This window comes from Eublepharis macularius, chromosome 18 (genome assembly GCF_028583425.1).
Source record: "Eublepharis macularius isolate TG4126 chromosome 18, MPM_Emac_v1.0, whole genome shotgun sequence".
Classification (NCBI taxonomy): Eukaryota; Metazoa; Chordata; class Lepidosauria; order Squamata; family Eublepharidae; genus Eublepharis; species Eublepharis macularius.
Window position 1 is genome coordinate 36,493,588 of NC_072807.1, and position 15,521 is coordinate 36,509,108.

A 15,521-nucleotide genomic window follows, 5' to 3' on the forward strand; every position below is an offset into this window, starting at 1 on the left:
AGGTTAAAAGCGCCATTTTGGAGGTCCGTCGGGCTTCTTCAAAATATGCAACAAAGCGACAGTTGCCTCGTGAGATCATTATTGACTTTTCAACTAAAAAGATTCGGGACACCATCCTATATAACTCATACAATGCGGATTTGGACTTTATGGGTTTGAAAATCAAGATTTTGAAGGACGTTCCATTTCTAGTCCGGAAACGGCGTTTTAAATATAAAAAGTTTGCAGCTCTTCTGAGGGACCATGGAATAAAGTACAAATGGTTATTCCCGGAAGGAATATGGTTCAGATATAAAGATCAGGCCTATAAGATATTATCAGAAGATCAACTAAAGGATTTTGAGAATAAAAACCCAGAACTCTGCTGCACCAAGAACGAAGAAAAGGAGGAGCCGGAGGGGGGGGGGGGGAGGAGGAGAGCATCGCAACAGCAGTTGCACAGAGAGAATTGCGTCCGGGACCTAGAAGGGGGAGGAAAGTTTAATCAGAATTTGAAATGTTTATTTTCTGTATGATTAACCACTCCATCATTATTCCATGGAGCTATTTTTGTATTATGACAGTATGAAGGGAAACATTGAAGTGTAGTGTTTAGTGTTTGTAGTTCATTCCCCCCCCCTTTTTCTTTTTCCACCCCCCTTTGTCCTTTCCCTCTCCCCTTTCCTTGTGATAGTCTGGTGTAGTGTTTTGTAGTTATGAAAAATAAAAATATATATATATATAAAAAAAAAGAACTAAGTCTTGGGGCACCTTAAAGACTGAGCAGTTTTTATTCTAGCAGAAGCCATTGTGGACCCCGAGGCCCTCACTTCATCAGATGCAAGAGACGGATCCTCGGTGGGCAGACATACACATAGAAGGAATGCATGGAGTGGACACAGGTGAATTGAATGGAATATAAGTGGAGAGAATACATGAAGATCCACTTGTGTGTTTGATGATGTGGACTCTAGTCTGCAAAAGATGGGGTGAGAATAACATTTATGCTGGCTTTTAAGATGCCTCATAGGAAAGATACAGGATCCGTCCTGCCCTGTGTTTCATGATGTCACTCTGGGTCTTCGAGTTTTTTTCCTAAATGGAAACTGGTTGTACCTGCATTTGAATGAAGAGTGTTAGATATTTGCCTAGTGAAAAACAGCAGTTTTGCATTCCCTTCATTTGCAGGCTGTTAAAAAGAACAATAACAAGCAGGCAGGTGGTTTTTTTTTTCCATTCATAATTTGGCAAATCACTCCTTGACGTCATCTTTCTCCTAGACTTTAACTTGACAAGATCCTTACATGTGCCCATCGAAAGAAAGAGCTTACAATTGGTACTGCGACCTGGCCCTCTTCATGTCTATTCTGACCAGGGCTTTTTTTCTGGGAAAAGAGGTGGTGGAACTCAGTGGGTTGCCCTCGGAGAAAATGGTCACATGGCTGTTGGCCATGCCCCCTGATCTCCAGACAGAGGGGAGTTGTGGCATGGAGGGCAATCTAAACTCCTCTCTGTCTGGAGATCAGGGGGTGGGGCCACCAGCCATGTGACCATTTTCAAGAGGTTCCGGAACTCCGTTCCACCGTGTTCCAGCTGAAAAAAAGCCCTGATTCTGACCTATGCATTCCCAAGTTAAGTGCACTCAGCACTGTAGCTTAAAAACATGGCTTGTTGGACTGCAAGACAAGCCAAAGACAGCTGCAAAAATTTCCCATTCTGAAGAGCCGCAAGATGTACATAGAGCAAATGGCAGTGGTGGGACAGGGTGGCTCAGAGAAAGATGACCAAACTATATTCGATGCTGAAGAATTCTCATGGCTGGACTCTGTGATATTACTCAAGCCTTTCAAAGCAGCCACAAACTCCCAAATTTGGACAGGGTGCTGGCACTGTCTAAGGGAGGATTTAATTTGTTTTCCCATGCTGTCTCCCTGATTGAAATTGTCCTCTCTCCACACAGAAAAAGACAGGCTAATCAAGGCCGTTTTCACATTGCTTACCGGCCATGGAACATCACGCCAAGCTCCCGGAATGACAGCGTCTTCCTGGTGCGATTTCATGCGAGAACGGCTGTTCTTGTGCGAAATCACGCCAGGAAGATGCTGTTGTTCTGGGAGCTTGGCGTGATGTTCTGTGGCCAGTAAGCAGTGTGAAAACGGCCCAAGTCTCAGTCTTCCTTCCCTACTGTGGTTCATAGCAGTGCCCTTTCACTCAGGGAAGCACCCTGCTAGGGTTGCTAAGTTCAGGGTTTCATCATATCAAAGCTGTTGGCATGAATTTTCCACATGCTCAGGCGTCATTGTGGAACACGATGCAAATTACGGCATCATCCCCTTGCGTAAATTTCCAGAGGAAAAATGCAAATCACTCCCTGCTAGAACACAATCAGTGTCCTCAGAAGAGAAATTAAAAACAACGTCAGGGAGGGAAATATGTAAACCTCTGGGACCATGTTTGGTCTCCTTGATATGTATCTCCCTGAAACTTTACCCTTCAGACTGGATGATGAAAACTCACCCTAGCTGAGCTGACACAACAAACTAAGGTGACCTGGTCCAAACACTTGAGATATACAGTGCCCTCCTATGGTCATAGATCCAGAGGAGTTAGCCGTGTTAGTCTGTAGTAGCAAAATCAAAAAGAGTCCAGTAGCACCTTTAAGACTAACCAATTTTATTATAGCATAAGCTTTCGAGAATCAAGTTCTCTTCATCAGATACCTGATCAAAAACAGTTTTTGATCAGGCATCTGATGAAGAGAACTTGATTCTCGAAAGCTTATGCTATAATAAAATTGGTTAGTCTTAAAGGTGCTACTGGACTCTTTTTGATAGTGCCCTCCTATGTAGAGGTAACAACTGTCCAAGTCAGTTTAAGTCAATGGGTTTAGAAGAGTGTAACTCTGTTTAGGACTGCATTGTTAATCGTCTAGTCAGATACATAGCTCTGAGATGAACCCATTCTCTAAAAGGCATCTCCTGGTGGCATAAAACTGTTTTTACTAGTCCATTCTGTTACCGCCTTACTTCTCCAGTTCCAAGTTTACAATTGCATAAATGGAACTCAAAATTAAATGGAGAAGTGACTGACTACTTCTCCCCCACCTCCCCACCACAAGTACATCAAGATGGATGGTTGTTGGCATGTGGTTAAATAGGATTGCAAAAACCAGATGTTGGAAGACTCAAGTCTTGATTGTCTGAGAATTTTAAAGATATAAATTGCATCTCTCTCTCTCTCTCTCTCTCTCTCTTTCCATGTAGAGATTCAGTGCACAAGTGAGTGGGTTTATAGTCTGTTGTGGGAAAACCCACAACAACCATTGTTCTCCGGCCGTGAAAGCCTTCGACAATACATTTCCCAACATTGTTTTGCTGAATGAAAATTACCCCTCTATGCTGTTTTTATACCAGTCCTTTACATGTCTTTTCCAGTGCTAACACCAACGGGAGGGGGAAAGGTCATTTTTGATGACTGAAACTCCATTGGGTGGGACGATTGAAACTGCTTCCCTCATGCCGTGGTTCTGATCCAAACTGGAGGCAGCTGCCTTTTCTATTTTAAATTGCTGACAAAAAATTTCCCACCATCTCATCTGGTCGGGCTCTTTAGTTTGAAAGTAATTCGTCTGATATCAAAATATTCCTGATAAGCAAAGCCCTGAGTTGCGGTTCTGCAAATGCCTTCAGTTGATTTGGACAGTTGACTGGAAACATCTTTTGCAAAATGTTGTAGTTACAGTAGATAAGATCCTTTATACCAGGGCAAAACGGACGGTGTCAAAGACCCCCATTGTATTGCCTACATTTTAAGTTACTTCAAAGCAACTTTCAAGGAACTTTTGCCAAAGGAGGAGGCTTATCTCCCCCACCCCCACAGCTGTTGTTTGCACTCTGCCCCCCCCCCTTTACAACCTCAGGGCAGATTTCTGTATAGATTCAAGACAGCTGATCAGACACGCAACCTTTGCACAGACACAAGTGTTGTGCATCTTGGGTCTTTTGCACTTTTGGCTGAACATGGGAAGGTCAGAAGGGAAACATATACAAAGCTGCCTTATGCTGAATTATATATCTAGTTCAGTAATAATCAACGGCTCTACAAAAGTCTAGTGCATAGAATGGTCTTGCTTGTTTGATAGGTGAAATACCACGGCCCTCTGGATGCAACAGGGCATTTTTGTGAAGGGAATAGGGCTGTAGCTTGAATTGTGGAAATTTTAGGCAATCCCCTTCCGTCATCTTACTGTGTTGTTTATTGGATATGTTATTATCTTTTTAAAAATTTCTCTGTGCAATCCAGGTTTATTGTTCCATTGTCCGTATGCATTGATGGGTATTCATCCCACGGCTTTATGATTTTGTAATCTGCCTTGAGTCTCAATAAATGAAGTCAAATAAAAACACATCATAATAAAGCATGCACTCTACCACCAAGCCATGCGTTCTTCTGCATAGTTCTTTCCCCAGTATCCAGCACATGAGATCCCTTACCAGGAGATATGGGGGCTGAACCAGGGAACTTCTACGTGCAAATCAGGCGCTTTGCAACCTCGAGTGGAGCGGAGGGCAATCTCAACTCCCCTCTGTCTGGAGATCAGGGGGCGGGGCCACCCGCCATGTGACCGTTTTCAAGAGGTTCCGGAACTCCGTTCCACAGCATTCCAGCTGGAAAAAAGCCCTGCTCCTTCCTGCCTATGCTCTCTAATGAATGAGGGGAGAAATCAGAAGAGTGAACAGAACCAATTTGTGGGTTGGATTCAGTGCAGCAGTTGCCATTTCTAGATCATCTCTGATCTAGATCAAAGATGTTCATTTTAGGACAGTTGGGGCCAGAGGGGAGCCAAAATTATCCAGCAGCTAGTCAAGTATTCCATGGTTTTTACATTATCACTTTACAGCTGAACAAATTTGTTCATACCTTGTGCAACTAGCTCAAGGCAATTCTTGGTTTGCAAAGACAGAGCTAACCATGTCCTGTCTTAAAAGCTGCCAATGGGATCTGGAACCAAAGATCTAAAAGACATTCCCAGAGCACTTGAGAGCATCCGCTCAGTGGTGCGGAGGGCCATCTCAACTCCCCTCTGTCCAGAGATCAGGGGGCGGGGCCACCAGCCATGTGACCATTTTAAAGAGGTGCCGGAACTCCATTCCACCACGTTCCAGCTGGAAAAAAAGCCCTGGTAGGTATGGTCTTGCTGCTTCCTGCTTCACATCTTCATTCAGATATGTGAATCTCTCTCTTGTTTCCTAAAATTGCCAGTCTGCCAGCACTTAAGAGGCTGATTTCATAGCTCATTCTTGGTCATGAAGAGAACCTGTCTGTTGGATGTCCCCGTCCACACGGGGCTTGAAATCTGTAACTTTTGCCATGGCCTTGCAAAAAACTTTGTGACTTTTGCTACAACGCTGTATCCGAAGAAGGGAACTTTGACTCTTAAAAGCTTATACCCTGAAAAGCTTGCTGGTCTCTGAGGTGCCACTGCACTTAATTCCTGCAGAAAGTGTTGCATTGAATGCTTTGGTCCCTTTGGGCAGGTTGTGGCATCAGGGGTCTCCCCCTAGGTGGAATAAGCTTTCACTGCCCAATACTATCTAAAACAAAATGAAAAGTCTTTGTTGAAACAACTGGCACATGGATGTTGTTCTTTAAAAGCTATGTTCTCTGCTGAAACTTGTGTGTGTTTGAAACTCCTTGGAAATGTCATTACATATCTTGCTTTTCAGCAAGCTTTTGTTTCCTGCAATGGTTGGAAAGGGCACACAGATAAAGGATAGCCCTCCTACGCTATCTAGTGGCTGACCAGGACAAAACATGGAGCCGCTGAATTAGAGGATATGCCATGGAGAGAGGGACAAGATATGGATCCTATGCTGTGCAAAATAAACTTTTTTTTTGTCAGGCGTACTCAGTGACATGAAGATAAACTAAGCCAAGCCAAGTGAGGTCACCCAACTAGAAATTTGGGTGTAAAATATGACTGCAGAATACACCTTCTCGTGGCAACATCAGCGGTTGAGTTTCTATCAGGAAGCAAAATCAGATTGTTCCCGGGACAAGATTGTCCCTGGACAAGATTGTCCCCTCACTAACCCTACTTCCCATTTATGTGCTTTGTTTAATTTCTTTTTTTTAAAAAATGTATTTTAAAAATTCGTATCAATGTTTTTGCTTGTTTGTCACCTTGCAGGCCTGGAGTGGAAAGACAACACACACATTTTAAAAACAAATCAGGTAAAGGTTTTCTGCATACGCAGGAGGCTTCTGAGGGCCAAGCTACACATGACGAATGACACTTGAACGGCAAGTGTATTTCTCCCTGTTCACTTGCCCTCCACTCAATCCACTTGCCGTTCAAGTGTCATTCGTCATGTGTAGCTTGGCCCTCAGACATGCAGAAAGAAACACTCTATGCATATTTAAAAAGGAAAATCACCCTCCTCTCTCCAGGGACAAAAATACACAGATAGATGCACAAAAGACAGAGTCATATAGTTCTAGTGTTAGAAGGGGTCTTAGGGCCAAGCTACAAGTGACAAATGACACTTGAACGGCAAGTGTATTTCTCCCTGTTCACTTGCCCTCCACTCAATCCACTTGCCAGGCAAGTGTCTTTCGTCATGTGTAGCTTGGCCCTTAGAGGTCATTGAGGGCCAAGCTACACATGACGAATGACACTTGAACGGCAAGTGTATTTCTCCCTGTTCACTTGCCCTCCACTCAATCCACTTGCTGTTCAAGTGTCATTCGTCATGTGTAGCTTGGCCCTCTGTCCAACCCCCTGCTCAGTGCCGGAAATCCAAAGCCAGATGGCTGTTCAGGCTGACCTTAAAGATCTCCATTGAGCGAGACTCTGCCCACCCCTGGCAACTGGTTCCGTTGTCAAACTCTCAGTAGATAGAAGATAAATAGAAATACAGTAGCTGGGATAACTTTCCAGAAAGCAGGTTTTTTTCAGAATCCTGGCAAGGGTAGAGAAACGGATTCAAGAACCGCCTCATGCTTATCAGCAGAGCAGTACAAAAAATATCATATATAAATATCTCTTCCTTCCTGTATGCTGCTTCCTCTCTCTTTCTTCTGCTTTCCTCGACTCCACAAGTGACGTTTGGAATAAAAAAAGAGAGAAGCAAGCAGAAAGTCTTATGACTCTTCATTTCAAGGCCATGCTTTTCATACTGATTCTTGCTTTCCCAAGAGAAATCACAGGTACGTGTCCTTCCAGAGATACTCGGCTTTGCTCTCTTGCTTTGATTTTCTTGGTTTAACAGTCTGCAAACCCTTGTGTGATGCAGTTTTGATTTCTTGAGGGAAGGGTTCTTGTGACACTTTAAAGATGAGTAATTTTTGTGGCATAAACCTCAGTAGATGCAAGAAGTGCATCTTCTCAGTTAGGAGTCATAGATATACACAATCATAGAGAAAAAATACAGTGTACTTAAAATGCCATCAAATGCCAGCTGAGGATATGCTTTATGCTTCTGATCATGTGACCTCTAATCCATGAAAATTTCTGTCTATCCCAATCAATCAACTGTGTTTTCATCCCACCCTAACCACAAAGAACTCAGGGTGGTCCATTTTTATTTTACTTTACTTCACAGCCTGCTTTTCTCACTAAGACTCAATGTGGATTGCAGAATATTCTTTCTTTATTACCATTCATTTGACCCAGTGGTCTCGAACAGCCACTGGATTGCAGAATAAAAAATAGTGCAATGAAGAGTGCAGTAGGACAAGGATCGCAGAATCAGAGACCAATGCAAGCAGCAAACTACCAAAGGAGAGCTATACCATTAATGCAACACGGAAGGTGGATTATGGTATACGCCAATAAAGGTGATATCTGCAAAGATCCTTGCGGTGGATTGCAATCCTGTTCCATTATAAAGGAGCCCTCCAGGAGTGTTCTAATTTCTGATTGGGATCTCTGGCAGAGAGCTTTTAGCCACATCTCCAAACTACAATTCCCAGAAATCTTTATGGGATCCATCCAAGTCATGTGGTCTAAAACTGGTATCATAGGGAGAGTGGGGTTAACAGTTTCTGGATTTCAGGGACAAGGGGGAATCCTATTAAGAAAACTTGAAGTTTGGACCTTAGGATATCATTCATTCATGAAATCTTTTCACAGGGGCTACCTTCTTCCGCCAATTTGAGAATGGAAATCACAAGCTGAACTGCAGCCAATCGGCTACTGAATATGTTTGGTACAAAGGCCGTTCATGGTCCCTACAACAATTTGAACCTATTAGTAGCACTCAAACCAAGGATTCTCAACAACGATGTGTGGAACGTTCACTTTGCCCCCAAAAGGTCTTACCCTATACTACTTTCTCTCTTGGTGGAATATTTGCATGTGCTCCCTGGACCCCCCTTTTTACTAATTATACCCATTGCAGCATTTCTGATTTCTACCTTGTCGCAATCAGAAACCGTACAGCAGGTGAGAAACATCTTTACGGTATCTGACGTTTTTTGGGATGACTTTAGAGAACTTGGATGGCGTGAAGCTGAGACAGGACACCTGTTGGAAAGAATACTGTCCTTTTTCAGAGGGAGCAGGCGCATGCAGGTTGCAGAGATATGCAGCATGGAGGAGGGAAAAGAGCTGGGGCTCAGCACCTCTCAGTATGGGGTTGTAGAGAGACAGTGTGGTGTCATAGTTAGAGTGTCAGGCTAAGATTTGGGAGGTCCATATTCAAATCCCCACTCTACTATGGAAGCTTGGCGGGTGACCTTGGGCCAGTCCAACACACACAGCCTAGTGTATAGCACAGGGCTGTTGAAAGGATAAAATGGAAGAGAGAAGAAAGATGTAAGTTGCTTTGGGTTCCCGTTGGGGAGGAATGCAGGGTGTAAATGAAGTAAATATTTATGATCAGGTGACAAAATGGGAGACCCAATCAGTCGAATTTTGGGCCAGGATGGGGCTGCTTATACGTGGACAGCTGATAGCATGATGACCTAGAGGTGACCTAGAAGTTAGTAAGTTCCTTTAATATAACCAGGGCTGGTGCCACCATCGAGGTGGTGAGGCGGGCGCCGCAGGCACTGGGGCGCTGAAGGGGGCACCAGGGGCAGAGGCACATGCCACAGAGCTGGTGTGCTTGGCCTGCAGCTGCTGCAGCTGGCCAGCCCCGCGCCGCTGCCGCCACCAACACATGCCCCCGGCCAGGAACAGCAGCCACGGGCCTGGCACGGCAGGCGTCCGGGGCGGTGTGCAGAACTTCCCCAGCCACCCACCGCGCCCAACTGGGAGCACAGGCAGCCTTCGCACGCTGTCCCAGCTGCCTGCCGGCCAATGGGCCCGGCTTGCTGCATGATGACATCATCACGTATTGATGTCATCATGCAGGCCCAGGGCACGCACGCACGCATTGTGCGCATGCGCGCACACGTAGGGACAGCCGTGGGTGCCAGAAACCCTGGCAACACCCCTGAATATAACCCATCTCTGTGATTCATGTCTTCATTCCGGGGTGCTTCAGCAAGAATTGTCCCGAAGAGGCAACTTTGCTTTTTAATTAATTTAATTTAATTTAATTTAATTTATTATATTTATATTCCGCCCTCCCCGCTTTCGCAGGCTCAGGGCGGATAACAAATACAAACATCATTAGGTGCAAGTCTCTGCAGAAATAATAGAGCAGCGTTTACGTGCACCTAGTCAGTAGTATGAGAGACGATTGCATAATCTTGGTTTATTTCATTTTGTATTGCAGAAAAGGAAGTCTTTGGTAACGTCACGGAATCATTGAAACCTGTTCTGGCAGTCAAAGAAAAAGGCAACTTCACCCTTTCCTGTGAAGTTGAAATTAAGCATAAATCCAAAACATTTGCCTTGTACTGGATTAAGGACACCAGTCCAAGCGCTTGTCTTCTTTCAGCTTCAAATGAAGGCAATCATGGGAGTAATTTGTCCTTTGATGTCAACTGCTGTGTGGATCCTACAGTCAAAGAAAGGAGAGACAATCATTCAGTAATCTCGGATGACAGGAAGATAAACCACACGCTTACGATCTTCAATGCCACTTCTTCTGACAGCGGAATGTATTTGTGCGTGGTTACTGCTTGGGAACATAAACACGTGTGGAAGATTGCTTATAATGTGTCTATAGAAGTTGAGAATACCTATAACATGTCCATAAATGCTGAGAATCCCACAACACTGTGTGAGTTTACAACTGCTAATGGAATCAGCTAGAGGGGACCCCTAAGTGCGTATGATGGCGAGCGAGGATGTCTCCTTTCCCCTTTCTTGCCACTTACTCTGCCCTCCTCCCAACTTTCGTCCCCCACCCCCTTGCCAAACTGGCTCTAGGTCCTCACAAGGAAGGAGAGAAACTGAAAAGGGGATTTAATTCCATGAGAAATATCCCTAGTTTCCACTTTAGTTTTCTTGCCTCCAGTCTCTGCTCAGGTGTCATTACAAAAAATCCAAGACTGAAAAAAATACTCCGAGAATTTCAACACTTACTACATTCTTACAGTGCAATCTTAAGTAGAGTTACTGTAGTCTACACCCATTGATTTCAATGGGCTCAGACTGGAGTAACTCTGTTTAGGATTGCACTGATAGATCCTCATCGGAGGCATATTATTCACTGTAAAAACATTAATAAATAATTTGAAAACAATGCCTCACTCAACAAATACGATTAAATAGCTTTTTTGCCTGTGTATGTGTAATGTGCCATCAAGTCGCAGCCACCTTAGGCCGACCCCGTAGGGTTTTTAAGGCAAGTGGTGTTTGGAGATGGGTCACCAATGCAACCCTAGATTTCCTTGGAGGTCCCCCATCCGGCCAGCCCTGCTTATCTTCTGAGATCTGATGAGACTGGGCTAGCCTATAGATGTAATATTATTTCTAACTCTCTTTTTAGCTCCCCCTTCTACAAACGCATTACCCATCTCCCTCGGAGTGATTGGAGGTGTAATTCTCATTTGTGGGATAATGTGGCTCCTTTACTGGAAGAAGAAGTCAAAAGGTAACCAAAGAAGAACAAGACAAAGTGAAACCCTAAGTGTATAATTTGTAGAAGCAGTTGCGTACAGGAACTTCAAAATGCTCATTTATCTTTTACAGGAAATCCTGTCGAACGACTTGGAAGGTAATCTATTTGCTATACTTTTTCTTAGATTCCCCCCCCCCCCAGCCAGATAGAAATTATTCTAAATTCATTTGTTGTCTATTTTTATTTAGGAATCAGGCAGCAGTTGAAATGGAAGGAGATGAGTGTAAGCATAATATTTTTTTATTATTTCACTGGAAGCGCTGGCTCACGTCAATTATAAAGTAAAAGAAATGAAGTATAAATGAAGTATGAATAAATGAACATAAAAAATTTAGAAAACTGCATGAGAGGTTCTCAACGAATATGTTGCAAAACACACCATGAATATGGACCAGGAAGCTGAATTCAGACTGTTAAAACTTTGAATCAGATTCAGTATGTCTTGTGCTAAATGCAGGCTTGGTATGGGGTGGAGGCCCTTTCCATTTAAATTTCTTTTTCTAAATGCTGTCGTTGGAAGCCTTTTTATTTTGAGTGTTTTCATCACTGCTATTCAAGATTTGCTTGTTTGGTTGTTGGGGGTTTTCCGGGCTGTATTGCCGTGGTCTTGGCATTGTAGTTCCTGACGTTTCGCCAGCAGCTGTGGCTGGCATCTTCAGAGGTGTAGCACCAAAAGACAGAGATCTCTCAGTGTCACAGTGTGGAAAAGATGTAGGTCATTTGTATCTACTCAGGAGGGGTGGGGTTGAGCTGAGTCATCCTGTAAGAGTTTCCCAGGGTGTGGAATGCTAATGGCGGGAGGCTTCACTGTATCCTGAGGAGGTTCTTTTGCATATGGATTGGTGCTTGATGTGCTAATCTTCTCTGCAGGGCTATTGTCGGGTGTGGAGTGTTTTGTTGGCCTGGTGTTTTTTCAGAACTGGAGCCCATGCTCTGTTCATTCTTAAGGTTTCTTCTTTCCTGTTGAAGTTTTGCTTATGCTTGTGAATTTCAATGGCTTCCCTGTGCAGTCTGACAAAGTAGTTGGAAGTGTTGTCCAGTATTTTGGTGTCCTGGAATAAGATACTGTGCCCTGTTGTATTTTTCGGGTGGGTCTGAATACTGCTTGAAGGTTGTGCTTTTTCATAAGCTTTCCCATCTGATCAGTAATTCCTTTGATATATGGCAAAAACACTTTTCCTGTAGGTGACTGTTTTTCCTTGGTTGTTTGATTCATCCTGGGTTTGATTGCTCTTCGGATTTCATTTCTGGAGTAGCCATTTGCCTGAAGTGCGTGGTTTAGATGATTAATTTCCTCATTGAGAAAGCGCGGCTCACATATCCGTCTTGCACGATCCACTAATGTTTTCATTATGCCTCTTTTCTGTCGGGGGTGGTGATTGGAGTTTTTGTGTAAGTACCGATCAGTATGAGTTGGTTTCCTGTAGACCTTGTGACCTAACTGAAAGTTTGCTTTGCGGATGACCAAGGTATCCAGGAATGAGAGTTTTCCCTCACTTTCTTTCTCCATTGTGAATTGTATGTTCAGGTGGATGTTGTTGGTGGATGTTCAGGTGGATGTTGTTGGATGTCAAGCAGTATTCAGACCCACCCGAAAAATACAACAGATGCTACGATCAGCAAAAGACAGCAGAGACCCCCTTACCTCTGCAGGAGTATACCGTATACCCTGCAGCTGTGGACAAGTTTACATCGGGACCACAAAGCGTAGCATCCAGACAAGAATAAAAGAACATGAAAGACACTGCAGACTTGGACAGCCTGAAAAATCAGCAGTGGCTGAACATAGCCTAACTCAAACAGGGCACAGTATCTTATTCCAGGACACCAAAATACTGGACAACACTTCCAACTACTTTGTCAGACTGCACAGGGAAGCCATTGAAATTCACAAGCATAAGCAAAACTTCAACAGGAAAGAAGAAACCTTAAGAATGAACAGAGCATGGGCTCCAGTTCTGAAAAACACCAGGCCAACAAAACACTCCACACCCGACAATAGCCCTGCAGAGAAGATTAGCACATCAAGCACCAATCCATATGCAAAAGAACCTCCTCAGGATACAGTGAAGCCTCCCGCCATTAGCATTCCACACCCTGGGAAACTCTTACAGAATGACTCAGCTCAACCCCACCCCTCCTGAGTAGATACAAATGACCTACATCTTTTCCACACTGTGACACTGAGAGATCTCTGTCTTTTGGTGCTACACCTCTGAAGATGCCAGCCACAGCTGCTGGCGAAACGTCAGGAACTACAATGCCAAGACCACGGCAATACAGCCCTGAAAACCCCCAACAACCATCGTTCTCCGGCCGTGAAAGCCTTCGACAATACATTTGCTTGTTTCTTAACATGTCATTTTTACTGCATTTAGTCGTTATATGTTATTTATTTGTAACTGAAATTTTAAAAGAGTTAAAAGTTCTGCTAAAGCTGAAAAAATTGTGCTTGATGGAACTGAAAATCATGCAAAAGTATGATTCAGAGTCCATTTACACAAAGGACAAATGAAAATGGAGTGTGTGTGTCTGTGTGTGTTCATGCGTGTTCAGGAATAACACATTTACCATACACATCAGGGAGCGGGAAGCACTGTGTTTTCCCACGTTACTCCCTACAATACCCTGACTGCAAGTTAAAAAAAAAATAGTGCATCAGGGGAAAAAGTTCTTGCTCAGTTTGGATTAGCTGAGAGCTGAGTTCCACTCTCAGGAAAATCGAGCAGTGGTATGAAGCTCTTCTCTTATCGACGCCCCTGTCTGGCTATCAGCTGGCCTGGCAGATGCTGAAGGAAGCTATCCTCAGGCTTGTGATGGGGAGGGAAGGCGGTTGCACCCCCTTGTTCCTTCTCCTTCCCTGGGTCCAGCAGCACACTCCAGCTGTCTCATCCCTTGACGTCTCCTTTGGCCCTCACAAGAACCTGCTTTTAAGGGATTCTCTTTCCCTTCTCCCTGGCTTTCCTCCCAACCCCCACCCAGCCTCCCTGATTAGTCCTTCTCGCAGCCTGTTCAGGCTTGAAGGGGGGGTTGCCTCTTCAGTCCCCCCCCCCAGCCTAAGACGGGGCATTGGCTCAGCTCTCTGCCTGGATTGTCCTGGCTGCTGCTGGAGCTTCCTCAGTGGCTCCCTTGGGAGTCTGGAGTCTGTGCCTACCCTGGTTGCCAAAGCACTCCTGGAGGCCTGGCTGGGACTGGGCTGCCTGTGCTGTTGCAGGGCAGAGGGTTGCTTGCTGCCCAGGGCTGGGTGTCGGTGGCTGCTGTTCCACTGCAGAAGGTGGCCTGGGCATTTGTGGAGGTGCCTGCAGCTGCGGGGCTGACAGAGGGACCAGGGCAGGGCTTGGGGAAGATGCCTGCTGTGCAGTGCCAGTGGGGGTGGTGGAATGGAGAACAGCATTTCTGGACAAGTAATAGAGTTGCCAGGTCCCCTTACCATCCCAACAGGAGGGGGAGGACCCAGCACTTACCTTCTCATTGCTCTCAGTGTTCTCCCATGCCTGTGTGATGACATCACTTCCAGGAAGTGACATCATTGTGCATGCTTGGGAGCACACATGTGTTCTCTCAGTGGGCCAATCTGAGGGCCAAGCTACACATGATGAATGACACTTGAACGGCAAGTGGATTTAGTGGAGGGCAAGTGAACAGGGAGAAATACACTTGCTGTTCAAGTGTCATTCGTCATGTGTAGCTTGGCCCTGAGCCCCAATTAGCCTGCTCTCATGGCAGTGTGATAATGTAATTCCTGGGAAGTGATGTCATCATGCTGCACTGCAAGTCTGCCCGGGACCCCTGTTCCCCCACCTTCCCCTAGGTGAGTGGTGGTGGTGGTGGGTGGAGGGTGGAAGCAGGGAATCTCCGGCCCCCACCGAGGGAATGGGATCCCTACAAGTCCCATTCCACATTGCATGCTGGTGTTTATTTGAAGCAGTCATATTTCTGAATACTGATCGGTAGAAAAGATAGGGACAGAACGATGTATGGCTTAGCTTTGAAATGAAAAATCCTTTCTTTTAGTGTCCCAATTTAAAAGCCAAAAGAGTTAACTTTTAATTTGCTTGTTTTAAACTTATTTTGGTTTTAATTCTTAGGATTCAAACTCTTTCTTGGACTTCTTTTGCTCTTACAGGCTCCCCATATGCAGTAAGCAGCCGGAATGATATAGACAGGATTGAACCTGTGTATTCATTGGTGACAGCGCCCAGAAAAGGCATCTCTTCGTTACCGGATGGCAAACCAACTTCTGAACCTGGAGAGAAAGTGCATACCGTCTATGCTGTGGTGACTAAATAGAGAAAATAAAATCTTCTGCTTGCAACCAAATTTGCTTTTGAATATGTCTGTCCATCCTCTAAAATTAAAGGATGCCCTTTGATTTTCAAATAATTTTAATCCATAGAAATTTGATTTGCATACAAGAGAATCCACCAAGGTTTTTGAATCAGGTGACTGGCTAGTTAAAACAACCAGCCAGATGCCTCAGTTTCACCAGGACAGGGCAGGCATCATTTAAATATGTGACTAGAA

At 44.6% G+C, this 15,521-nt stretch overlaps 1 protein-coding gene across 2 annotated transcripts; it reads left to right on the plus strand.

Moving 5' to 3' along the window:
- Window positions 1-7,107: 7,107 nt before the first annotated feature.
- On the plus strand, window positions 7,108-15,307 carry LOC129345674 (uncharacterized). Of its 2 annotated transcripts, none has more exons than XM_055002901.1 (7): window positions 7,108-7,188; window positions 8,114-8,295; window positions 9,705-10,154; window positions 10,866-10,970; window positions 11,069-11,093; window positions 11,186-11,220; window positions 15,124-15,307. In XM_055002901.1, exons 2-7 carry the CDS (start codon window positions 8,265-8,267, stop codon window positions 15,285-15,287), a joined length of 810 nt encoding a protein of 269 aa, XP_054858876.1. In that variant the 5' UTR covers window positions 7,108-7,188; window positions 8,114-8,264; the 3' UTR covers window positions 15,288-15,307. The 2 variants fall into 2 exon arrangements, with proteins under 2 accessions (XP_054858876.1, XP_054858875.1); XM_055002900.1 differs by having other exon boundaries at window positions 7,114-7,188; window positions 8,114-8,425.
- Window positions 15,308-15,521: the final 214 nt, after the last annotated feature.